Raw genomic sequence first — 26,519 nt, 5'->3', positions numbered from 1 at the left:
ACAGCCCATTATGGCGAATCAGTGCTCTGCACTTCCGACAGCTCTCACATTGAGTGGAACAGCTTCAATTTTGTTTTCTCTAGAACAGTCATAGCTGTGGTGCAGGTAAAGATTTCTTGGCTTGCCCTAATAAGACCGCAAAGTGCCTGTATAGGTTGGGGTAATCATCAACGATTAAAAAAATGAACAAATTAAGAGGATTGTCTGCTAATGCGTCCCATTGTTCACCGTTTGTCTTCATTGTGATTTGCTTATGAGTAAACACTTGGTTATTATATTGTCCAAAGTTTTCTGTTTTATGGGAAATGATGTACAAGGTCATGTCCTTGTGCCATTAAGTGTCCACGGCGATGTAATTTTCCACCGATGCGAAGAGTAGTCCAGCGTTGGTCTGCTTTCGTGATTTATTTATTCGTGTTCTTGTCATTCTTTTTCCGCCTTCCTCATTTTCGTCTGCGTTTTGTGGGAGAGGTGTACAAGATGCATGCTTCCTTTTTCGGAAGTCCACTTTTACAATTTGTCATTTTTATTTCTTCAATTTTCCGTTTCTGGAATTTTGTTCGACCAATTATTTCTATTTATGTTTTTATAGTGTTTAAATGTATCAACTCCTCCACGCTTTCGACCCATAATGTATGTTTCGTATACTACGTGATCAATCTAGATGAACTGGGTGTGTTATACATCTCCTACGCCTCAAGACAGCCTACACCAAAAACTTTCTTCACAGGACCAATGACATAACCTTTGTGCATCCTTTGTGTTTGTCGACGCTTCTCCTCGGCGCGAATGACGGCGCGATGTTCACAACGGGCGAGAAATGTCATCACGAAGGACTTTTGAGGGCTTGTAAAATCAAATACAGCGCGGTGAGAAGTTTTGAATCTTTTGTGCGTTTCTTAAGAGACTCTGGACTAGACGCCAACTAGTGACTGCATCTCTCGCTAATTTTTCTTCTGTGAATGTGATGCGAGCGTTCCTCAGGTGTTTTCTTTTTTTTTTCGACAATCATTGCATGATCACCACCCATCTGAAGTAGCAAGCGCAGCATTATGCGGACTGACACTCTTTATCCCTAACTGTGAGAGTATCCTCCTCACTCATACTCATCCCTTTCCTCCTCATCCACATCCCACTGGGAGCAGGCTCTGGGCAGCTCTGAGGAGCCCAGACAGGTGCATGCCCCCTCCGGAGCTCCGGTGGTCGCGGCTGGTCGGTGCGTCGATGCACGAACGAGTACGGCGACTGTGCGGTACACTTCAAGCTCGCGGCCGGACGTCTCTACGAGTGCGCAATACTCGCGGCGATACGCTGTGGTCGCAGCCGGTCCGGGCGTGAACGAATACGGCAGGAAGCTTCAAGGCGCACTGCACGATCGCGACCAGTCGACTCTTTGAGAGTGCGATTGGCGCGAGTGCGGCCGGTGCGAGGCGTCATTGTTATCACTGTTATCTCTACTGTCAGTGTTATATGTTATCCCTGTTAAGTGTTGTCACTGCTATCGCTCCCGGTCGGGGCGCGAACAAATACAGCATGTGGCGCACTGCACGGAATCAACTCAGTTCGAACAACTTGGTCAAAAAATAGCTAAATAGTGGCTGCTGTTGGCAATATTCCGCTCACTTGTTAGAACAAACAAAGATAAAAAAGGGAGGCACATTGGGCAGCATTGAGTCTCGGGAAAGCTCCCTGTTTCTCGACGCCAGCGAAGACACTCCAGTGTTTTCTGTCGCTGCATAACATCAATAACTAAAGATTTGGCACGGGCACCCTGCTAGCGGGAACAAAACTGCTAGTGTAAAGAAAAAATAATCAAACTCTGGATTGAAACATGATTACATGCGCTGAAACCGAATTTTTACACGGTAGCGCTCATGTTTCGCCGCTTTCCTCCCACGGTAGCTTGTTTCTTCTTCTCTCGCAAACGAAGGTAGGTTCGATCAGGACAACCAATAAGCCTGTGCCGACTACCATCTAGCGCTCCACACTGCCTTTTGTGTACCTGCTTCCTAGCTCCCAGCTTCGCCACGACGCCTCGCGATACATGTGTTTACCTTTTTACCGGACGACTATGGAGCGTCCTCAGCCGCTCACAACGGAGCAATAATAATTGCACAAACTTTCCAACCCCTTTTCCCGCATGTGTTAAGTTTTTTAATAAACGGACTACCCGAAATACTTGGAATGCGCGCTGTCTTCTCGCAGGCAGCCCAGGGAGAATCTGCCGGCTGCGCCCACTCGATTCCTGACTGATACGTCACTTCCGGCCGGCTGTTAAGGCTCCCTTTTTTACAGTTTTGGTTTGAAAATAATATTTTTTATCTTTGTTTACTATGCAGCCACGTAAATTTATTTATGCCTCCAAGTTTTGCACGAAGCACCTGTTCAAGTAACGCTACTGCAAAAGAGTCTAAGGGGCCGAAAATTTCGTTGCTGCTGGCTTCTAAGTTTTAAGGAGCAATGAGCTTTAAAAACATTTTACCTGCAAAGTCAAGTTTTAAGGGGCATGAGTGCATAATTCTGGTCTGTGGGTGCATTTGACCCCCACTACAATCTTAAACGGCACACTGAAGGCAGGTGGGCTTCAAGCTCCACGTCCACCACTGCCCGTGAAAGAATTACATTAAACGGGAAATAAAAAGGACAACAATGTCACATCACGTTGTTTATACGAGTGATACGCTTTCAAGAAAATATACCAACCTTGCTTACTCCCCTTTCTAATGTGCGCTAATGTGAGTCATTCGAAAAGAAACGTGGGTCAACAACTATAATGTGGCGCAAGCAGTGATGACAACATGACAGACTGGTTGTTTCAAAATATTTTACTGCAAAAGACATTTTTTTATTTATCTGGATTTTTGGAGGATCTTTTCATAATACGTGTGCTTACTAAACAGTTCAGGGGTGTCTGCTTGCACCTGAAATTCTTCGTATGTTCCGATTATTCGAAACAGAAATAACATTTTCTAATTATTTACAATGGGTAAAACACGCAAATACACACAGAAAACATCCGAGATAAAGCTTAATACAGCAGCATGTAGTTTAGCATCAACACACTCAGCGCTCAAAGTCGGTAATACTGCTGTGAACGCTTTGACGCTGTCATACGCCGTAGACACTTTGTGGAAATAAAACATCACGGACAGCGTGTCGCAGTTCGAAAGGCTTTTAGTTATTTTTAGCTTAACATGGCGTTACAGGTAGGTCACATTTTCAATGATCTTGGCCACTAGGCTTGCCGCAGTAAAGTAAAGTGCAGGTGGCTAATCCTGAATCCGTCGGGTTTGTTTAACCAGCGGGAACCGCCATGTCGAAGGGCCCCGCGTTTAGGCTCGTCGCGAACACGTGATTCCAGCGTGACAAAGAAATGGGCTGCAAACCACGTGCTCAAAATTTTTGCGGCACAACAGTGAACACTCTAGGGCGTGTACGGTTTTTATTGTGCTTTACTCAATGAAATCACCCGCGATGTCTGCATTGTGCAAATTGGCACTGAATCATAAAAAACAGCATTTGGTGGCTTCAGCGCTGTAATACCGCCTCGAGTCTTTCGCACTGATCTCTTAGAGCAAACTAAATGCAAGCAACACGTGAGCAGCAGGACGCCGCCCACATAGACAAATACACGGCCCCAAACAACAAAATATTGTGTGTTTCCAATGTAAATAATATTTAATTACCGTTTACCAACTGATCCGAAGTACTAAGTCTCTCTCTTTCAAATTTGACTTGTAACATATGTATTATTCAGTCGGAGCCTTATGAGCGAGTTGAATTCTTTGCAGTTGCTATAGCATACCGCATACCAACAAAAAATACAGGAGGGTAAAGCGGTTGGAATCACATTCGACAAAATTTGGGGCTACTGCACTTCAGTGAACATTCTTTAACATAGAGTTCCTCAGCTGTTCTCCTGGCAGTTATAATTCTGACTGACATCAAGTTACTACTATATCAGCAAACGAGCACATGAAAAGTTTTGCACTGGTACTTCCACACATTGGAGTTGAAATCTTCCGCGTTAAAAACCTCAGAGCAAGAGCAGAAGTATGCTTAATAGGAATTCCGAACCAAGGCAGTGAGCACTGCGTCGCAGCTTTTATCATAACGTTGCCATTTGTGGTTGGCCAGAAAGTAAAGTCTCACAAAGCAAGCCTGGAAGCTATCTTCACTTATTGGCGGGCCACTGCTTCAATGATACAAACAGTGAACATTCAGTTAAAGAACGAAAAAAGTAGTAATTCGTAACACCCCTTGGGCAAATCGGCGCTACATTAAAGTTACATTTTCGGCGGCTTGCAGCAGGCTGAGTCCCATCAAGATTGAGCTTTGTCCGAGCATGTAGCCGAGTCACCGTTGACTGTGGTATTAGTCCGTGAGTGTCGGCTCGAGTAGGTGACTGTCAGTCTGACCATCTTTTGAACGCCATTGTCACACCTGGTCACCCGGCGACCAAAGCAGGGTAGCTCTTTCAGCAGCGACCCCAACCTGCTCCGCGTGCCGTGTCTTCTTTGGAAGTGCAGGAAGATGTAAGGGTTTATTGCACTGTTCGAGGCCGAGATGACTCCAAACAGAGCCACCACATTCGCGTCCAGGATGCCGGGGTTCCCGAAGGCCAAGATCACCTCCTGCACCATGTACGGTACATTCGTCACCAAGAACGCACCGAAGACGACGGCCGTCATCTTCAGGGTTTTCACCTGCGGAGTTGGAAAAAGTGCAGTTACAACACTGTATTTTGTCACCCTCAGATAATTAACCGAAAAGAATGGCATTCTTCTTAAGGTTTAGGTAAACTTATTCACACCAAATTCGTCGACTCATTTGTAAAAAAAAAATTTTGTTTCGTGCCTTAATATTATGCTTCCTCAGCTTAAAGACACCCTGCAACACTTACCATCGACTACTCGCAATGCATTTAGGGGTAAAGTTTATTGTCCCAGCAATCTCCTCCCGCAAGAATTATGAAAATCCGTTCACTATCACAGAAACTACGCGCGGTAAAAAATCGCGCATAAATGTTCCCTCTCAACTCAACCGCGGACAACGCGACGAAAGCTGCTCGCTCTCTCCCGGAGAGGGGGGCGGCGCGCGGCGTTTTGTTCGGCGGCATTCGATATGTCACAGGCCGGGGAGTTTCGTCCTTTTCCCCCGCAACGTGGACGGGCCTATTCCCGGTCTGGTGCCACAAAAAAAGCAGGCATGGTGGCCTGCTCGCAAGCAAGCGCTCAGGCTGGTAGGGCGTTTTTGGAACAATAAACGTTTGTTGTGGAGTGGGCTCGTTGAAAGTGGAATATTTAGTTCATCACTCAAAGTCCGCGCGCACTCAAAACAAAAGAAACACCAAAAGCATGCGGACAGGTTCAGACATAGAAGAGGTTCATACACAGCGCCGACGACGGCTGATCGTCACAGGAAATGCCAGAATTTAGCCGCGAAGTTGACCAGCGACAGCCAATAGGACAGCCAGGACAGCCATGGCCCGATTGACGTCGCAGAGGCCATGCCAGGGGTGCAAATGAGGAGAATTGAAGAGAGAGCGGTTGGTTTTTCCGCGTCTTTCACGGCGATTTTCGCGCTTACCGCTTCACGTGCACGTGTAATATTTGGTTCGGGTGTTCTTGGAGGCCTAAACTAAACCCCACGCAGGTTTACTTGCACTGCACAAAGGGTGTTGCAGGGTCCCTTTAACTACCAGATCGGAAAACACAGGTGCTTTTTAGGGGCGAAGCTCCTTAGGGCGTGGGTCTGTCCATCCTCGACGTATGTATGTAGCCACCTCTAGTTTAGTTCTTGAATTGTTTACTAGATGGCGTGGCTACCTCTAGTTTAGTTCTTGGATTGTTTACTAGATGGCGGGGAGCGTTGTAATAAAATCCGTTCGCTGTTGGCGCGCGCTCGGAGTCGCCCGATGGATAAGGCTGCAGATGTGCGAGCCCGCGAGGCAGAAGCGCTCCGTGAACGCCGCCGCCAAGATCCTGCCGTACGAGAGCGGGAGGCCGAAGCGTGTCGTCTGGCTGCGCGACGCCGCCGCCAAGATCCCAGCGTTCGAGAACGAGAGGCCCAAGCGTCACGGCAACGGCGCGATGACCCTGCCGTACGCGAAGCGGCACGGCTGCGGCGCGAAGAGGATCTCCAAAACGTCAGAGAACGGGAAGCGGCGAGAAAGCGCGCGTATCGGCAGGCAGACCCCGATGCAGTGAGAGCTCGTGAGGCGTCTGCAAAACGCATCAGGCGAGCTCAGCCCCAAGGTGCCGACGCGCGGTTTAAGCGAGACTTTCTAGACGTTACGTTCGGACACAGATGTAGTGGGCGAACTTTCACTGAAGAGTCACGGTTTTACCGATGATTTCCCCTCAGGAGCTTCGCCCACTCATCATCATTCACCCCGTGGATATGCTGTGATTTTTTTTAATCTACATTCATGGTCCAGTGAGAAACTAAGCCACTCTTAAGTAAGCTGGTTTGGTGTAAGTGGGAGAGCCTAGATGTCTATCCAGTAAAGCAAAAACACGCACAGGGGCATCCTCTTTTTCATGCACCTGGCGACAATTTGTCCGTAGAATTTATGGCCCTCCCACGTAGGCATGTGTAGTAGCGACAACCGTTTTACGAATAGGTATTGCCTTATTAGTGTCGTTTTGTTCAATCTCCTTTACCGCACAAGGATAAATTGTCAAAGGTGTGTTCATCTTAGTAGTTCCAGACAGCGCTTTTTGGCACATAAACAACTATATGTTAATGAATGAAGCATTAAAAAGCCCATACGTTCTCTGGGTTCATAAAGGCAAGGTTTTTCGAATGAAATCTGGCGCGTCAAGAACAGGGCACCGAACGAGTGTCTTGGTTAGGTATCGTAAGTTTTGTGCGAACAAATGTTCTTCGTCTAATGTGATAGGCCCGTCTAGCGGCTGCGTATTAGTCTATACACATACCTGAAACTTTTCTACCTGGCATAATACACATATATAGATCCGAATATAACCCATTACTAGAAAATTAGCCTCGCAATTTCTGTTTTCTCGTTTTCTGTTTAGCAAGCACTGTTATTACTCGAGCAGGGTAAAAATGTAAAAGAAGCTATAAACGTGAGGAGGTACTTATTTACACACTATGTGGTAAATTCGTGTTCTTTTAGTACACCTTTTGAGTTAAAAGGGTGACCACATCTCTATAGGACACGAACCCAGCGCCTGCTAGTCGGTCTTGTATGACCTAGACTTGCCCTTTCAGTAGATACATCAAGGTATCATCGCATATTTGGTGTGCTTTAATGTATATTTTAACATTACCTTTAATATTGCTAGCAGCACACATAGACCTCTGAAATCCCGGCACGGTGCTTGTAAGACACGCTTTTTGTGTTTACTGCAGGGATGCAAAGCAGAAATTTATTTCGTGCTTTTGTGCCGCGCGCCGAACAGTTTCGAAGCGTGCAATTTAAAATATTTTGTTGGACAAAAGCACATTTCTAGAGAGCACACTGGAAGAAGTTGTATTAAAGGTAAGCATTGCGGACCGACCCGCTCGCAGACACAAATTGCTTTGAGACTTACAATATTTTTCACTCTTACTCATGGTCATAGGCATACACGGTAGAACAAAAAAATGCAATATTTACCTAGAACGCAGCGATGCGGGTACAAACGAAAGTGATACACCATTCTCGGAATCCCTGCAGTTGAACAAAAATGCGGCTTCGTCCGCCATTTTAGATTTTCACTTCATAGAAACTTACTCCACCATGCGGGCTTCATTGTAAACAGCAACTCAGTTTTTATAACCTTTTTCTGATAGAAACGGATTATGACGCAATATAGCAAATATCCAGAGCAATATTGGAAGGAAAGTTCCAAAACTTTGATTGTCCGTAAGCTTTATTTCAAGAAAACTACGAAGTGTTGGGTATAGCCGTTGAAATACGCAACCTAATATGACGCATTTATTTGTCTCAGGTGTCAAGTATTTAGTCTGACTTCAGCACACACTCCAAGAAGGGCTGTTTTTTTAATTAGCCGCAATGATAAACTATCACTCTCGACTGTTGCTACCGTTACACGAGTTACAGTGGAATTACAAGACATTATCGTTTAGTCCGGGCCCGCTACCCACCCGCGCACCCACTTTGCAGTAAGCGATATTCAGCGGTCCGGTGACTCCTACAGACCCACTCGCATCCCAAACCACATTTGAATACTTATTGCTGCATAGAATAGATATTAAGACCGCGCGGACCTAGTTCACAAGTTATGGCAATGTCTGCTGGCGGTCACGAATGGCTGCACAATCACTAATGGTGAGCAGTGCGAGACCGTGCTGCCCAGATCCAGTCAGAAAGATCAACTCTAGACCGCCTAGACGGCAGACGACGCTTCACGAGACCAAGGGTTCACAGCCGACGACTCCGCACCAGATTTGGCAATCGCAACAAAGTTTATACTCCTTCTCTCTCCCTCTCTTACTTTCTCTCTCTCTTACTGTCTCACATGTCATTTCCGCATATTTTTGTTGTTTACAATCATTCAAGAGTTAACGTGTCAAAATGCAGGCATATTTAGCTCGTAATGTGATTAGTGGCATATCTCCAACGGCAGACGTGCTGGCCCTTGAATATAGTGGATTGTGGGTTTTCATCTATGACGAAAGCTTTAGCTAATAAGATAGCCTAAATATCTCTAAGCATCACCCTACAATACACGATAAAAACTTTCAAAATTGCGCTGACTTATAGCTTCCGCACTGAAAAAGGTAGAAACCCTTTTTCTTCTGAACTCTTTAATACACAAAAGTGACATTGGCACGAACATTGGAGAACACTAGGTTTCAAATACAACACGTCTTCCATGTGAAATGGTTAAAGATAAAAACTAACACCAAAAACTTGAATTTACTGAACTAGAGCAAATGGTGATTGTTCAGCGATGCAGTCGAACGACACATGTTGGTTGATGCTTGATTTTGTCAGCTTTTGGCGATATTTTGTCATCAGGAATCAAATAGCTGGCTAACGGGGAAGCTCCGGACTGTTTGAGAAGCTTGAAGAATGTAACACCGCACAAATGGCAAGGACAAAAGAAAGGGGGCAATTAGCACGACGGGATTGACTTCATCGGGAAATCTAGTGAACAGCCTCATGCGTGCAATGACGAGATCTTTGGGTATCTCTTGTTAGTGTTAAAACTGGTGTGCGGCCCCCAGGAGCATGAGCGCAGGCCTTTCCCTGGAAAAATTGTCTTTTACGTGTTTTTGTATTTCCAATGGCAGAAATACCCCCTCCCCCGTCGATATTTAATTAGAAGAACACTGAGTTATATAGTTATTTTTTGCCTCAAATACGCCTACCGTTTGTTTTTTTGCTGAAGGTAGTTGATGAGTATGACGTATTCTACCAGATTCAGTAGATATAAAACTTCTGCATATATATACTGATTGTTCAATGTAACCTTCACCTTTTGCCCGGGTGGCTGAATCCAGGGACAGACAGATATACAGACTAATCAAATTTTTGCATTTAGGTAGCCCAAGAAAGATTGTTGACATTAAAAAATTGGTTCAAGCGTTTACTCCACACCGCTCAGTTTTCTGTGGACCAGTTCCTTGTTGTATTGGGATCGACCTGCCTGTATAAAGCTGGCACCCTGATCCAATAAAATCATCCGGTTGCCAGTAGGCGCAATGTTTGCACACTTCTCTTGCTGTCCCATCTGACGCTTTGTCGCTGAAACGAGACGGAATGAGAAGGATCTCGTATATATAGATGCCTGCACGGCCTGGTAGTGTGGCCCCGACGACTGTTTTTGTTTGTATTTTATTACTGAAAATGTCATTGCGCAAATAAATCCAGCTTATTAGTATTGTAAGGTTTAGTGGATAATCCGACATAAGTTTAGAAGGATACCGTATTTACTCAACTCTAACCACCCTTTTTCTTACGTAAGCGATACCGAAAGTGAGGTGGGTGCCAAGAAATTAAAAACACAAATTACCCTCACCCACCCCTCGCCGCCCCCTTCTACAACTTTTTTTCGCAGCAGTATCTCGACGGGACGGGCGCAAGGAATAATGTTCTATTTGGCAAACATTTGAAGGAAAAACACGCTTTAGAGTGAACCCACCGCTCGCGTCTGATACCCAATCCCCCTCGCTGCCACTCCAGTCCGCTGTGCTGCTTGGGCAGTCGCTCTCAGTATCCCCCCGAAGGTGGTCGTCTTCTGTTCCGTTAAAGTGGTTTCTAATTGAAAAATTCTTAAATAGCTTGGCCACACCACGAACTCGGGCCCGCTTACACGCGTCCGAAATCCACCTTCCGATGGTTGCTTAGGGAAAGTGGTGCTTAGATTCGCAGGCTAACTTTTTTTTCCTTTTTTCCCCCTAGGTAGGGGAGGGTGCTCAGAATCGGAGGGGGTTCAGAATCAAAAAAAATACTGTAAATAGCACTGAATGTTTCCCCGGTGACAAGTTGGACGGGATGTGCCAGACTCTACCTAACCCGTAACGTAGGCCAGCTAACAAATAATTTAGGACCAATTGACAAAAAATGTGCCTCTAAAATCGTGGTTCAGCCGCAAATACGCATTTTTCTTGGCTTATAACCTTGCCTTTAAACAGGAGGTTGATGTGTATTTCTAACGGAGATTTGTAGATTGCATATTAACTCACCTTTGCCAGCGGTAGTGCCGAGGCCGTTTGCTGGCCAACTTTGCCACTGCTGGAGCTGTGCTTCCAAATGGCCCACAGTATGCTCGTGTAGAAAGTCACAAGCAGCACGAGCGGCGCAAAAAACACCATAAAGAACACAAACCCCATGTAGACCTGGCGGTGGTACAGTGGGGTGCCACGGTCGTAGAAGATGGACGCGCAGAAGCACTGCCCTGGCGCAACCTCCACGCTGTGGAACACGTACACGTTTGGCAGCGACGGCATGCACGAGGCCAGCCACGTGATCGCCGCCACCCTCCACGGGTCGGGGCTCGGTGCCAAGGGCGTGGCGATGGCGATGTGTCTGTCCACTGCAATGCCGACCAGCATGTAGGTGGAGGAGACGAGCGCGAACGTCTGCAGGAACTTGAAGAAGCGGCAGAAGACGTCGCCCGCGATCCAAAGCCTGCCCATCACCTCCCACACCACCTGTGACGTCATCGTTATGCAAGCCACCAGTAGGTCGGCGATGGCTAAGTTTAGGAACAGCACCCTGGCTTTGGACACACGCCGATGCCGGCGCTTCACCACAAGCTTCCAGCACACGACGGTGTTGCCGACGATGGAGCTGACGATCATTATTATGATTATGACGATTCGAACCCGCTTGTGGTACCGGGGACCGAGGATATCGTCCGAGGTGGCGTTCACAATGTCGCTGACATTTCCGGCCACGAAGACTGTGAAGTTGCGGTCCTTGAAATCATTTGCCATTCCATCGGCACCGCTAGACGGGCTCGTCATTTTACAGCAGCAGCAGATATCTCAAGTTGCGGTCTCATTATTTGTTCCTGAAGTTTCGAAAATTAATGCGGCCGCATTCATGCTGTCATCTTCGTCCCCTTTCTTAGGCTCTGGTGTCTCGTCGTGCGGAAAACAAAAAGCAGGCACCGACCAAGTCATGAGTGTCAAAGGCCCGTCGACATACTGCTGGATGTCTCTTGAAGCTTCTGGAAAATATACAAAAAAATAAAAGAAACACAATAACTTAGGTTGAACGAAAACACTATACAGGGCAAAGGAGTGCAATTAATATCATTGTGGCCTTTATTCAGGATCCAACCAGTCACATGAGATAAATGCATCCTGCCGGGCACCGGCTACTGCACCTAAGCAAATTTTGGAGACAACATGCTTATAGCTTACGAGAGAGAGAGAAACTCTTTATTAAAGAGGAAAATGCAGAGAGGTTTGCCGACACCAGTTCGCCGGCATGCTACTCTGCGGGGAAAGGAGGACAGGGAAGAAGGTAGTAGGTGTAGTGGAGGAGAGGAGAGTAGTTGTAGAGAAAAAAATAAAATATGATCCTTCTTCAGGGTATTGAGTTCAAAGGTTCTTGAGATAGAGGAACGACTACAATTTCGTGGACACACCAATGTCCTGGAGGAATTCGAATAGCGCGGACAAGATTTTGCGCTGAGCGGAGGGAGAGGGCCATGGTCCAAGTGCCAATCTTACGCTGCGGAACACGTACACGTTTGCCAGCGATGGCATGCACGAGGCCAGCCAGATGTATACTATGCGGCGGCTTTTACCGCTGTTGTTCTCGTCGTTTTCTGCCTTGCCGTTACAGTTACTGTTGGTGTTTTTAAGACCGACAATCACAAGGAGACTTAACTCCCCACAGCGGCAATCATTTTAAAGACGACAGTCTCTCTTTGGCTACTTAAACCCAGAAATTTTGGTCTGTCTGTCTGTCTGTCTATGACTCGATTCAGCCACCCGGCCAAAGTGACGCAGAAACTGCGCAATAGTCTTACATACTCACAGCCAAAAGTAAACGTCTAAGCCCGGTTTATATATTCATACTTGTCAACTTTGTTGAACAACAACAAGACATTACGCAAATATGAGACAGGAAATAGTACACAAGGGACATTTACAGTGTTCCTTTATTAAAAAAAATTCATGGATGCTTGGTTTTTCGATAGCAAATGATATTCTACATCTACTGCAGAAAACCGCCGCCTGCTGTTGCCCGCGCCACCTCCGGGCGGCATATGAGAAATCACGCGGCAACAGCAACGAAAGGTTCCACTAGCTAGGTTCCACGTTCTGCTTGGAACGCACATGGAGCACGGCCCCGCGGTTCTATAAACATTGTAGTCGGCCGCCTCGATTCACGCGCTTCTTCTCCGTACTGCAGCGCTGGCATCGAGGAACCCGGCCTGTAGCAGTGGAACGCGGTAAATTAAAATCGCCTTAAACAAACCTTAGTGTGTTTACCTTTGGATGAGCGCGATTGTTCAGGAACAGCATGTGAGGTGAGCGGGAAAGCTAAGGGGGGCATTTCTTTGGGAAATGCCTACAAAGACTATCGTCTTTTGACGACATTTGCAACGAAAGGAGCAGATACGCGGCCAGTTCGTTTGCCATAGCATTGATCAAGAAAGAATAAGCAGCGATTAAAAAAGGGCGTTGCCCTAATAAAGATGACACGAAGTATACAAGATCGAACCAAAGTATCTATATCACTGCCACATCCCATGCACTCGAACGAAAAAAAGGGATGAAAGAGAAAATGAACGGAGATTACAGCGCAAAAGCCGTGTGAAGTTGGAGATCTTGCCTTAACACCCCGTGATAGAAGTAGAGTCTTATTTAGAAACTCGAACAAACAAAAAAAAGGAAGAGAAAGCAATCTGGAGATTATAGCACAAGAGCTGTGGCGTAAGGTTGGAGAGCCCGCCTGAATACTCCGTGACAGAAGTGCGTTCCTATTTAGAGTAGAAATGCCTTTAGCAGATCGAATCTCCTATATGGTTGCTGGAGTCAAATCTGGCTCAACTGGAAAGTGGACAGAAAATGTGTAGGCACTTCCCGAATTGATCAGAAGGGTCAGCTGCTGCAAAAAAGACTGCCTCCAGTCTCGTACCCGCCTACCGCGCCTACTCCCGTGGGTATTCATTACCAGAGAGCATGCTAGATATGGTAGATAGATACATTGGTAGATAGATATGGTGGATAGACATGTTCTTAGACTACCCTTTGAATCTTTTTCGTGCGCAGATTTGTACCACCCGTCGACAGATATGCGCACCAGCAGACCACCGGAAGGGTCATAGGCTGAACAGAAAAGAAAAATTCGCTATTATAACAAAAACAAACGTATACGCGAATATTCGGTGAAGAATTCGTGAAGACTGCTGGCACTTGTTAGCTAGCTTACCTGGTTCCAGGCTTGCTTTAAATAAAAAAACGGGAGAAGCTTGCACTAAGTCGCGTAGGGCTTCAAACATAGCGAAGCTGCAGGATGTCTTTCTATGTGAGCACTGAGGGCTGTGCTAGAAGTAGCCATCGTCACATGCATTGTTATCGTCGTGTTCCTCATGGCGAGCATTACATGCGCGGTAAAGCTTGACTACAGCTGGGGTGCACCGCCGGCATGTACGTGCACGCCGCATGTGCGGCGTTCCCGGAGTCGCATCGAGGATCCGTGGAGCAGGTGTTGTGGCAGCTGAGGTGTTATTGGTTGCTAGGCAGCGCAAAGTGCTCCTCGGCGTTTTCACCAGTTACTTTTTTTTTTTTTTGCTAAACCCACTGATTAGCCACGAGCGCCACGAGCGCTGGGTTTATTTCTCTCCTCAAGATTTTAGCCAGTTCTTTTTTGTGCTAAGCCACAGCGTGCGTCGGGGGCGCTGGGCGGTCGCCACGAGTCATGCCGCCACCAGCGCTTGGCATTTTCTTGGTATTTTTAACGCGTTACGCATTAAGCCCCACACATTACGGCCATCTCCGCTGTTAAAAGAGCAAGAGGATGTGGAGAGAGAAACCCAAGTAGACTGGACAAGCGCTCACTACCAGGTAGTTTAGTTCAAAACACTTCTTAGCAAAAAAAAAAAAAACGCCGGGACATGATGGGCGCGCCTGCGCACACACCACCCTAAAAGCCAAAGTGTCGCGACCACGAGGCCCCCACCTGTTTTTAGCAAGAGATCAAAGGTTGCGGTCGTGAGGTTATCCGAATACCATTCTGGTGGTGACTGCGGAGTCCCTGCTCCAGAAAGTAAAAGGCAGGTTGACCCGCCGCGGCGACTCAGTGGCTAAGGCGTTGTGCTACTGAGCCCAAGGAAGCGGGTTCGATTTCCGGCCGCGGCGGCCGCTTTTCTTATTGAGGCAAAAGCAAATGCCCGTGTGTACGAGATTTTGGTGCACACCAAAGATCCCCAGGTGGTCAAAATTAATCCGGAGTCCTCTGCGGCGGCGCGCCTCATCGCCTGCGAAGCGTCGGCGCGGTAAACAGCCATAATGAATCAAAAGGAAATTTGAGGGAGAAAAAAAGGCAAAATAGCGTCACGAGGCGCGAGGTGATACCATAAATCCACGAGGTGGCACACAGCCTTAAGAAAGCGGCGAGCAGGCGCCATGTAGCTATGGTTTTTACAGCAAAGCTGTAAACCACTACCCCACAACGGTTTCATATCCGTGGTCATAAACGTCAAGGCGCAAAGGCCTAAGACGCCGAGCGCAGGCGTCAGGCATATCAGGCATACAGCATAGAGCTCTGAATTTTTTTAATGTAAGCACAAAACAAGCATCGAAACCGCATTATGGATGGTAAGGCGCCTGTGAATAATGGGACCCTCCCCTTTCTCATTCCACTCCCCATGTGTTCCTGGTAAAGATTATGTTTGCAGATTATCGTTGAAGGCTAGGCACGACTAGTGTCACTAAATAGAGCAGTTCCTGCCCAAAACGCCAGACGAATGCGTCTCCCCAGGCAGGAGCCAGCATTTGCCAACAGAGAAGCCCAGCGTCAGTAGATAGGGTATTAGAGTACCGCCACTGAAGCACGCAAGCCAGGAACGGTAGCCATTTTGGCGTTTATCAGTGTCGCGAGACTGCCGCATCTACAGCCGCGCCGTTAACTTCTACCGGGTCGTTTGTTAGCAACTCTACCGAAGATGCAGCAAAGCGGCATCTTTGGACACACTTCTGCTGCTGAAATGCTGCTGCACACGTTATCTTAGATTCGCATTCGAAAGACGTCACTCACGCGCAGCCGCAGATCAGGGAAGACACGCTAAGCCTACCTGAATGGACGGACTAAAACGCATAAACAACAAAACGAAGGCGCAATGAACAGTCGCAGAGCAAACAAATGTCAGTAATGCGAACTGACCAATGATCATGGTGGCTGCACGGAACAATTAGAGAAAAGGGTGCCCATACTCTGTACCCTTATCTGTTGAGCCTAGTGGAGCGCCAGCGACAAGCCTCCCGAGGCGAAGAGAAACATTTCATACCCCCCTCCTTCACCATTTGTAGCGGTTGTAGCCTTGCCGGACATCTACTTTCGCAGGGCGGGATGGCGATCAATTTTTTTCAACGCCGCGCAAGCTGTCGAAGGCGTGTTCATGCATTCCTGGAGATGGAAAAAAAAAGGGTGCCTCACGGAAAATCACATCAGCCGCTATGTGTAGTGTGCGGTATCGGTTGTTTACGAGTTGCCAATGCATTGAGGTAAGTCCTACGTTGTAGAAATCCGCCGGTGTGTCAACGGCGGGGCCCGTGAGCATGAGCTATCGCTCACGAGCGATCTACGTGCGTACCGCCCTGCGCATTGCTCAGTGTGTGTGTTCCTCTATTTTCTGAGTTGAAGGCGCTGGGCTGCACCAGAGATACAGTGGCACGCAAACTTCTGGTGGCATATCATATAAAAACGAGGGGCGCAGATTGTGTTGGTGCGGGAGAGTGGAGTGGCGCAGATTGTGTTGGTGCGGGAGGGGCGCAGATTGTGCGGGAAAGTGGATTACACCTGTTATGCAGTAACCAGTAGCAGTGCATGGGGCTGGCTCTTCGGTTGGTGTGTGCGCAGGCTCAGACACCGTGATGTACCGGCATTTTAGGGCTCAGCCCTTTGTTGCCCGTTCGTGGGCTGAGCCGTGTCGCTGCCGTCGTGACCGAGCGAACGATGGCTGGACCAACGAGTAAAAGTAAAACGAACGATGAAAGAAAGCAAAGGAGGTGAGTGTCGCAAAATTGGGAGGGGAGGGCGGTGCGCCATGGCGGCGAGAACCAGTGCTCTCCGAAAGTGTGCGGTGTGGGAAAGGAGGCGGCAGTATGCTGTGCCCGCACGAGGCGCTCAACGGCGCGACACTTGGCGAAGACGTGAGGGGGTGTGCGCGTGACTGTGATGTATGCTCGCTTAAGACGCAGTTTGCGGTCCCTTCCTGAGACGCACTTCGCGCCGCCGACGCAGAGGCTCTCCATCGCTGCCGTCGAGAGAACCCACGAGTGAGTGCTGCCTCAGCGCACTGCTGTTGCGCCCAAATATCGCATTAGAGAGTATCGTAATCGGCAGCCAATTTTTCAAAAAGTGTTTCGAAATAGACTATATGGTAGTGAGTGCGCGTCCAGTCTACTTGTGTCTCTCTGTCCACGTCCTTAGCGCAAGTTCTGAATCTCTTTAAAGCAATGAACCAACTCGCCCAACACAGCATTTTATCCAGCCTTGCTGACGCGGAAAATTAATATTCTCTTTTTCCACTTCATGAAGACGAGGAAAACTGTTACGTTCATTCGTCCACATAGATAAAGTGCATGTGTTGCCTTAGTATTCTTAGGTGGTCATTCGCTTAACCTTTATTGTTGAATGAAGATATTCGTAAGCTCAGAATAATACTTCTTCACTTATACTTATCTGTGGAATTTCTACTGACGTCTTGCTGTATTTTCTGAAAAAGCCTACTATAAACACAAAAAAACAAACGTTTTGAACCCAGCATTTCTAAATGAAATTGAAGAATTTCATTTCGGAAACGCAAGTCTGCTTATGGGCTTTGAAGGCGAAAGTCTAGAGATTATTGGCAGAGATTTAGTGATTTATTTCTATATCGTGTTTGTGTCTCTTTGTTCACCTCATTTTTTTCGTCTTTTTACGCAAATTACTGTGACAGGTAGACTGGCCGAAAATCACGCGGCAGCTTTCCCACAGTCAGAGCTCTCCGTAGCTGGCCCGCACCTGTTATACTCATATGCCCGCACGTTCAGCTGTCACGCGACACGCACCGCGCTAATTATTGGACACCCTCTGGCAGGAAGCCGAATTAGCGCTGTGTTAGCACGCCTGGGTCCTGCTGTGGAGATCCGGATTGAAATCCCACAAGAATCCGACTGTGTTCTTAGTTATTTATTTTCTCTGTACAGTGGCGGCCATATTAAGAACAGTTGTGTTTAGGCCGATGACGACGAAGGTCACATGTCACGTTTCATGAGACACGTATGCCTCCATCCTAATATAAAGTTTTATTTTAGAGAATCCATTTAAAAACAGTACAGCGGCGAATTTTGCGTCCGGTCAAGCTGTTACTCCGCAGCACGTCTTTTCGCCCTAAAAGCTACAGTACCTTAGCCAGAACGCCCATTCGGGATCTGCGCTTCGGGATTTTGTTGCACAGACGAAATCAACAAAAAAATGATAGAAAGTGATTCTATCTTCGGTGACGCAGCAGGACAAAGGGAAGTATTCTGAATTTTTTGGCATGTTGCGGTCACCAGAAGGCAGTAAAAGAAGAAATCGAATGCCAAACCGGTTTCTGCATCCCAAAGCAACGACGTAAGAGCACGTTCCTTTATTGTCACCGAAGGGGAAGCACTAGCCCGAGCCGGAATGGCTGGTAGCGTTGTCTAACGTGGCCAAAAAGGGAAGAAAAAGCGCGCAGGCACGGGCGCAAGAAACAGCCATTCCAGGCGTGAGTTGTGCGGACCCCAGAAAGAACTGTCGTCAGCATGAATGGCGGGGCGCGACGAAGTTATCTTGCGCTGGTACAGGCCGAAATGGCGTCAAGAGTACGCGCCCACGGCCGCCCCGACCAACCTTCTTACCGCTTTCCTCATGTGCCACGTTCCCTGCTGCTTGAGAAAGGCAACAGCACCGACCGGAACGCCATCGGTGAGCGCATTCCGCCACCCCAAATAAAAGTGGGCAGAACGCAACAAGCTGTATTTTCGTTTCGTTTCTTGAGGGCAGCGCTTGGCTGTTGTACAAAAAAATCAGGCATTCGCAAAACGTTGCCTCAGGGCAGCGCTCGGCATTTTCCTGCCCGCGCCTGCAATTCCTTTTCAAATTGCTTTGCCACAACCGACATCTGGCTGTGACCTCCGATAAGGGTTTCCAGTAGACGCGTCTGCCCGAAATCCATTTTCCAAGTTTTACTTTCACGGTGCTGAGCGGGGGCTTTTCTGTTATCGTTGAACCTTGTATTTCAGCGCACGGGGTGGAGTTGTCTGGCCAAATGGAATAAGGGTAAAATGCGTTTTTTTTGTAAAGTACTTCGTTCAAAAAGAATCACGGCTCGTCATGCTACCATTTGAGAGATGTACTAACGAAAGCCTATAAACTACTGTTTTTTTTATCTCCAAATCTTTAGTGGGATTGACGGGCCGCTCCGTCCTTCTATCCGGCTTGGAATTGCAAGAAGCCTCGCATTCTTCGGCTGCGCTTTCTACACGACGAGGCGTCGCTGCGCGAACAACTTCCAAAAGAGCGACGTGTTGAGCGTGTGCCTCGGCAACCTAGCCTACCGATGCTGTCTCCGCTCCTGCCTAGTCCATCATCACATGGCCACGAGGCATGTCTTCGCTGCTGCGCGTGGGGTGAGGCGCCACGCTCTTGCTGTTAAATGCAGAGCATTTCAGTAACTCACGATGTCACCCGCGTTGGCGTCCGTAGTCCGCACGCTGACTGCGCATGCGCGTCGAGTCGAGGCGAAAGCGAACACATCTCTCGCGAGGGGTATTGGATTGGATTCGAACACTCTCTCGCGAGGAGCATTGGATTGGATTCGATTGGATTGGCTTGGATTGGCTTGGCTTGGATTGGCTTGGATTGGATTGGCTTGGCTTGGCTTGGCTTGGATTGGATTTGGATTGGATTGGATTGGATTGAAGTGGATTGTGTTGGATTGTGTTGCGTCATAGCCGCGGCACGTTGCGTCATAGCCGCGGCAGACGCGCTTGGGCCGGCGCATGTGCAGTACTCTCTCTTCCGCGGTTTCCTCTCCTTCGGGCGCGCTGCGCATATAACCGGTGTGCCGTTCTCCGGCCAAGCAACATCCGCGGTTGGCTCAAACACCTAGAGTCCACGCCGCTTTACAAGTACGCCAACGTCGTCGACTGGGACCGGCTTACGCAGTCCCCTCAACGTATATAAGCGGCGGAGCGCGCGTTCGGAATTCAGTCAAGGGCGTCTTTGCATGGCTTACGCTTGACGTGACGCTTTGCTTGACTCGAGTAGATGCGACGCATTTACTCGAGTTCCCCCCGTGGGAAGATGCGGGCGGCTTTTTTCCTCCTCTTCCCGCCGCCTGCGGCGCCCTGTGGTTAACGCGCACCTAACGCCCCTAAAATGCCTGACGCGCACCGACCTCTCCTCGTTTCCAATCCTTGTCCTTCCTGATGACAATCTACGCGCACGTACCCCCGCGTTTAAATCTTTACAACGGCTTTCGCCATTAAAAAGCAGTTCGGGTATACCTTTTCCTTTTTCTTTGGCCATATACGCATGAGCCCGTGATAATCATAGTATATTTTAATTTTACTTTACGTGTCCGCTTGAAAATTGCATTTGGGAACAAGAGTGTTTGGACGACTGTACACGTTTCATGTGGCTAGTGCTATGTTTGTTTCTTAAAGTAACAGTAAGATCAATTGGCGTCCTCACCTAGTGCGGGTAACGGGCACTATTTTGCGAACTAAAACATCGTGAATGCAGCGTAATACAGACCATTTAACATGTTTCTGAGGTAAAAATGGCTGATTATCAGTTAATACAAACTTAGAAAGCACTATCGCGCTTTTTAAGTATAAGTATGAAGTTTAGAAATATTGATTCGCAGCATAAATGTGATTCTTACAGTTGATTCATATTAAAGAGAAGCCGTATTGGCGTCACTGATAGCGGCAACGTGATCAATATGCATTGCAGGAAAGCCAACTTAACACAATGAGAGGGCACCTAATGGTGACGATGGTTATGACGAGAAGAGAAAAGCGATACCCGTGGTCGAAATCGAACCTTGCTCCCTCGCGTTACGAAGCCGCCGTCTATCCGATTTTGACCGGCCGAGGTGGCCCACTGGCTATGGCGTTCTGCTGCTGAGCACAAGGACGCGGATTCGATTCCAGGCCGCGGCGACCGCTTTTCCGTTCGAGGCGAAAAGCAAAAACGCCCTTGTGTTTGAGATTTCGGAGCACCTTAAAGATCCCCAGGTGGTCAGAACTAATCCGGTGCCCCCACTAACGCGCGTCTCATCGTCTCTGCAGTGTCGGCGCGTTAAAGCCTGCAATCACTCAATCTATCTGTCCGATTGTGACATACTCGCATTCGTGTCGGGCAGCATTTTCTTGCGGTTCGTTGCACGGGCGTTGGCTTTGTGCTTTGGCTGAGTTTAATTCCACTTTGGTTTTAGTGTTTGGCAGTTCGGATTTTGGAAGACGGTGATGGTCTAAGGACGGCGACGGATGATGGGGAGTGGGGGTGGGGGGGAAGGGACGTTGAGCTTTCTCGTGAGGGATTCATTTGCTTCCGTCTGAGTTTGGACTTCGACTCGCAGGCACTTTGTACTATGGTCGTTGTCACTTGCACTTTGAGTCTCAGGCGGATTGCACTTGATCGTTGAAGCTTTGACTTCGATTCCTGCGGCTTTGACTTTGGCACTTCGCCGTTTGATTTCCGCATTCAAGAAAGCTTCGCGTTTCAACCATCGATGTCGTTAGATGAAGGGGATTCTGATTTTCATTTATACAGATATTTCAGTTCGCCGCTTTAGAACTTGTTATTACATTAACCACTGAGACGCTTTAGCTTTTAGTTCCACCGTTCAATGTAAACAGAAAGCTCAGCCCAGCAATCGCGCACACACTAAACTTTTGTACACACTTTTTGGCCAAAAAAGGCGTAGCATAAGTGGAAAAAGGGTGTTGGGAGCCGGTTACAACATTTTCTTGAATATCAACACTCTTTTCGTAGCTCGACACTTTTTTGTAAAAAACGGGTGTTGATGAACTTCAACACTATTGGGTTTTCTTAGGGTGTTGAAAGGGTATGAAAAAGGTGTTCAGCAGTTTTTATTGAATAAGGCCACGCATGCACGTATAATTGCGCTGTAAAGAACAAGACACCCCCTCATACCCTCCTCTACTCGTAAGAAATGCTCAAAGGAGGAAAAAAAAGTTCGTCTGCAATGATCCGTCGTTTCCATATACAGTGCGTCCCATGCCCGAAGTTTACCTTTAACACGTGAAATATCAATTTAACCTTTAAAATTTAAAAACTGCTGTAGTTGTGTGGCGAAAAGGGTGTTGAATGCTTGCAACATGCTTGGCTTTTTGGAGGATCTGGAAATGGTGTGAAATAGGTGTTCAGTGGCAAAAAAGAACAGCGCAGCTGCGGGTCTACCTAGTTTCTTCCGGTGTTGCTAAGTTTGGCTACGTTTGCTAGGCTTTGCAATGTTCTTGTTATAAACTAGCATATGCGCTGAGGGGCGAGTCCAAGTTTAACCGGACTTTACAAGGCTGTTCCAGTGTGTCCCCCACACTCAGCGGATCAAAGGAGGAAACAAGCTAGGTAGATTCCCAGCTATGCTGCTTCTCCAGCCTTGCACCCCCATTGCAAGCTGCGCCAATTTTTTTTCTGCGTTCTAGAATCCCTAAGAAACCAGTTGTTTTGAAATGGTATAGTAAGAGGTGCGTATACGCAAGCCTTCTGTGATCACACTCGAACAGGCTCCAAAACCGGCCTCACTGTTATCATAACTTATCGCCGGTGGTGCACCCTTTCCAGGGGGCGCACTTCGTTTTCTCTTTTGTTGCCAATGCACCGAACATAATCACTTGTAATAAATTATTTCAGTTTGTATTGTGTGAACCATCGTGAGATACAAAACATATTCAGTTTGTAGAAAATGTTCTGTCCACCCGTGTAAACGGGTACTCCAAATTTGGAGGTATCATACACCTTTTTTTTCAGTTGGCGGTCTTTTCTTAGACTCTTTTTCTTAACGCCCTTTTTCTTAGTTTTCGACACCCTAATTTGTATCTTTACACACTTTTCGGATAAAGGGTGTTGAAATAATGAACATTCTTTTTGAAGGGTGTTGAGATGGCGGGGAATATACAGGGGGATCAAAGTTAAGTTGAAAGGTTTTTTTAAAAATAGGAGCTTATGGTTACGCGAAGACCACCTCTACAGTGAGGTGATGTGCAAAGGGGGACACATAATTATGAGGTAATTATTGACGTAGGGGGCGTAATTAAGCAGAATTGATTAATTAACTTTTTAGTGGCTGCAGTAACCCGGCATGTTTGTATTGAAAATATTGACGCAATCGTGTTTCTACGCAATTCCAATTGGAAGAATTCTTCTAGCGCATCCGTAGTCCGAGATATCAAACGGCGAAGTTTAATTGCCGGTCGCATGATTACGCATGCTAGAAGTCAACACCGGCGCATAGCTCCTCCCTTTTGTTCTGTGTTTCGATAGCAGTTCCGAGTACTGCAGATTGCGATAACGCCAGCCAAGAATGAATGGATGCCAGTTATCACTTTTTACTGTGCCTCTACCCCTTTGTCGAACTGAACACCGCACACAGCAGGCACGTCACAGAAGGGGGGATCTTTGCTCCGGTGCAGACTGTCTTGCATGCGTAATCATGCGACCGGCAATTAAACTTCGCCGTTTGATATCTCGGACTACGGATGCGCTAGAAGAATTCGGCCAATTGAAATTGCGTAGAAACACGATTGCGTCTAACTTTCCAATACAAACATGCCTGGTTACTGTAGCCACTAAAAAATTCATTAATCAGTTTTAGTTAATTAAATCTCGGAAATCCATAATTCCCTCCTATTTATGTGTCCCCCTGGGCGCATAACGCCACTGTAGCGGTCTTCTTCGCGTTAATCTAAGCGCCTATTTTTGAAAAAACCCGTCGACTTAACTTTGATCACCCTGTGTATTATGAATTTAATAAAATTCTGGCTTATTGAACATAATAACTACCTCTCGATTAAAAAGATTTTGCAAATCCGCATGCTGATTTCTATACGCTTACATTTAAATGGATAATTCTAAAATTACCGCTAAAATATCTTATTATTGAGACAAGCCCACCGACCCTATTTGAGGATTTTCCTCTGATGGCTACAAAAGAACGGAGAACAGATGCACTTCTAAGCGAGTATGTACTCGCTGTCCCCATGCAGGGAAATAGAAGATATATGGAACATAGAACAGGCTCACAAACTAGATGAGACGAGCAAACAAAAGAACTTTCCCTGGCGCACGCTGATCAATGCAAATGTACCGGGTGAAGCCCAGGACGTAACATGGAAGTATGGGTGGTCAGTCTTGCAGACGAGAACTGTCTTAAGGATATGGGGTACAACAACAACCGACAAGTGTGTGCACTGTAACAAGAGGGAGACAAATGAACACGCAATGATCCAATGCACAGTGGCCAAAACATTTTGGTTCATAGTGAGCAGGGCATACAGACAACTCCGCATTCGGGACTTCCTGGAGGGCAGATGGTGCCCAAAAAACCCTCTAGCAGTGCTTATCAGAACGGTTGGTTTTTATGTACTGTGGATAAACAGGTATACTGCTGTCAAGCAATCGCGCCCCCGACGTAACCAGTGGAATTTACGGATCCACATGCACACAAAACTAACAGAAAACCTGGAAGCAGAGCTCTTCTTCTTAGGGGAAGAAGAATTCTTGAGAAAATGGTCTTGTCCTTTCATTGAGGTTCAAAACGGACGAGTGCACCTGAGTTGCACTCCAATACACGGAGTACGCTTTACGGGAACATAAAGGGAGGCTTATAAAAACGGGTGCGCCTGAGCCGCACTCCATTACATGGGCTACATTTCATGGGAATATAACGGGAGGCTCATAAAAGTGAGTGCACTTGAGTTGCACTTCAATAACGTACGGGTCAAGTTTACGGGAACATAAGGGGAGGCTTTTAAAAGGCGCAAGCGCCTCGGGCGGGGAGATTTTCCACCCGCACCTGTGCACTTGGCGCCTCACTCTATTACAAAGTGAGCGGGCTCGCAAATATAAGCCGCGTACTTGCGTTTTCACAGGTGTAAGCCATGTGGTGCGGATGTAAACCGCGTGACTGTGTTGCTACTGCCAAAGGTAGTTCCAATTGCATTCTGTAAACAGAGGTCATGTTCTGAGTATTCAATTAGTTTTGTGGCCCCAAACGGGAAGGTGGGCCAAATAAGTGTATGTGGTACAGTCAACAAACCAATGCTCGGTTTCTTTTGTATTTGTTTTTGCATTTGAAGGTTTTGTAGCTGCGTATGTAGCAAGGAAGACCCAGAGTAAATGAAACGTCTTGTGTAAAGGGAGCTGGTGCCTGGGGTGGGGGAGTAGTCCCACCCCTCCCAGGACACAGGCTGTCCTCTCAGTGCACAATTTATGTACCAAGAAGTGTACGTCATTTGCATTCGTGTTCACGCCGTGTTAGTTCTTGACTCATTTTGTATCTGCTTTGTTAATAGCAAGGAGAGATGTCGTCCTGGAATGTAACGGACGGACCGAGTATGTGAACGTGGAAAAGCGTAACCACGAGTATTTTGTACCGGCTTTTGTTACAGGGTAAAAATAAAAATTCCTTTGCTTTCTTGACCAATTCATTTCATGTTGAGCAAGCCGGGAGGAGGCGTCTGGGGCCTCGTCTGTGCTTGGCACTCTCGTTCGTTTCCTGCGGGGCGACCCTACGTTTTGCGTTGGGCAGCACCCCCCCTGTGCTTCTGGACGGTCTCCGCCACCTTGCTGCCCGTCTCCTCCGTCTCGCAGTTCAATATGGCCTCTATGCAACCCGCTTCCGTGAAATACCGGCCACCAGTCCCCAAGGCGCAATGTTTCAAGCTTGATGCCCCCAGGAATGGTTCCGTTGACGACATCATTGATGCCATCGAAGACGTCGTTGGTCCCCACGGCCTGAAGGGCCTGCAGCACCAAGGAGGCATGAAGTTTTGTGCCGCGGTTTCGTCCGCTGCTGCAGCTAAGACCCTCAATGAGCGTGGTGCCATCGTCGTGAATGGCACTTCGTGCCCTGTTACATGCATAGGTCCTCAGATCGTGTACGTCACCATCTATCGGTTCCAATGGTGTATGAACGACCAAGATCTGGGAGCAGCCCTGTCGCCCTACGGCAGGGTGCTCAGCGTGCACTACCCGATCTTCAATCGTCGGCCGCGCATTGAGAACGGCGTTCGTCTCGTTCGTATTGAGATGAAGTCGCCCATTCCAAACTTCCTGTCTGTGCGTGGATACAAGGTACAATGCGAGTACCGGGGCGTAAAGAGAGTGTGCGGTCGGTGTGAACGCGAGGGCCACAACCGCTCCGACTGCAAGACGCCGTAGTGTCCTCGGTGCGAGGCCTTCGGACACGAGTTGGACTCATGCTCGGCCGTGTGTCGCCGCTGCCGGGGAGACCACGCCACGGCAGACTGCCTGCGGCCGCGGTCTTACGCAGACGCAGCGAGTGAGTTTCCTGAGCTTCCTCGCGGTGCCAACGAGGCTTCGCGGCGACTTCATCACCGCGACAGACCCCACCCGAGGACACTCCTTGCAGTTCTGTGCCTTCCAGCGATGACGACCCCTCGAAAACCACGACAATCGTTGAAGAAACACCGATGGATGACGTTGAATCATTGCCCGCACTTGGCAGGGACACGTCATCAACCAACGAGCTTGCTAGCCAACCCACTGCAGCGACAGCGGGCAGGTCATCCACCGATAACTCCTTCTCTCCGGCCAGCTCTTCAGAAGTTGACGCAGAAGAAGGCAGCTCAGC

At 47.8% G+C, this 26,519-nt stretch overlaps 1 protein-coding gene across 1 annotated transcript in view; it reads right to left on the bottom strand.

Annotated features, from left to right (window-relative positions):
• Positions 1-2,860: 2,860 nt before the first annotated feature.
• LOC144170743 (oxytocin receptor-like) overlaps positions 2,861-26,519 on the bottom strand; it is a 103,656-nt gene continuing 79,997 nt past the window's right edge. Inside the window, exons 2-3 of the mRNA XM_077700724.1 lie at positions 10,666-11,654; positions 2,861-4,706 (exon numbers count right to left, since the gene is read on the bottom strand). Coding sequence (XP_077556850.1) covers positions 4,323-4,706; positions 10,666-11,448 — 1,167 coding nt within the window. The 5' untranslated portion in view covers positions 11,449-11,654 and the 3' untranslated portion in view covers positions 2,861-4,322. The remainder of the gene's footprint in view (positions 4,707-10,665; positions 11,655-26,519) is intronic.

This window comes from Haemaphysalis longicornis, unplaced genomic scaffold (genome assembly GCF_048455015.1).
Source record: "Haemaphysalis longicornis isolate Haplotype H1 unplaced genomic scaffold, Haemaphysalis longicornis Haplotype H1 scaffold_2, whole genome shotgun sequence".
Taxonomy (NCBI): Eukaryota; Metazoa; Arthropoda; class Arachnida; order Ixodida; family Ixodidae; genus Haemaphysalis; species Haemaphysalis longicornis.
The sequence above is the reverse complement of the archived record's forward strand: the minus strand, read 5'-3'. Positions and strand labels throughout refer to the sequence as shown.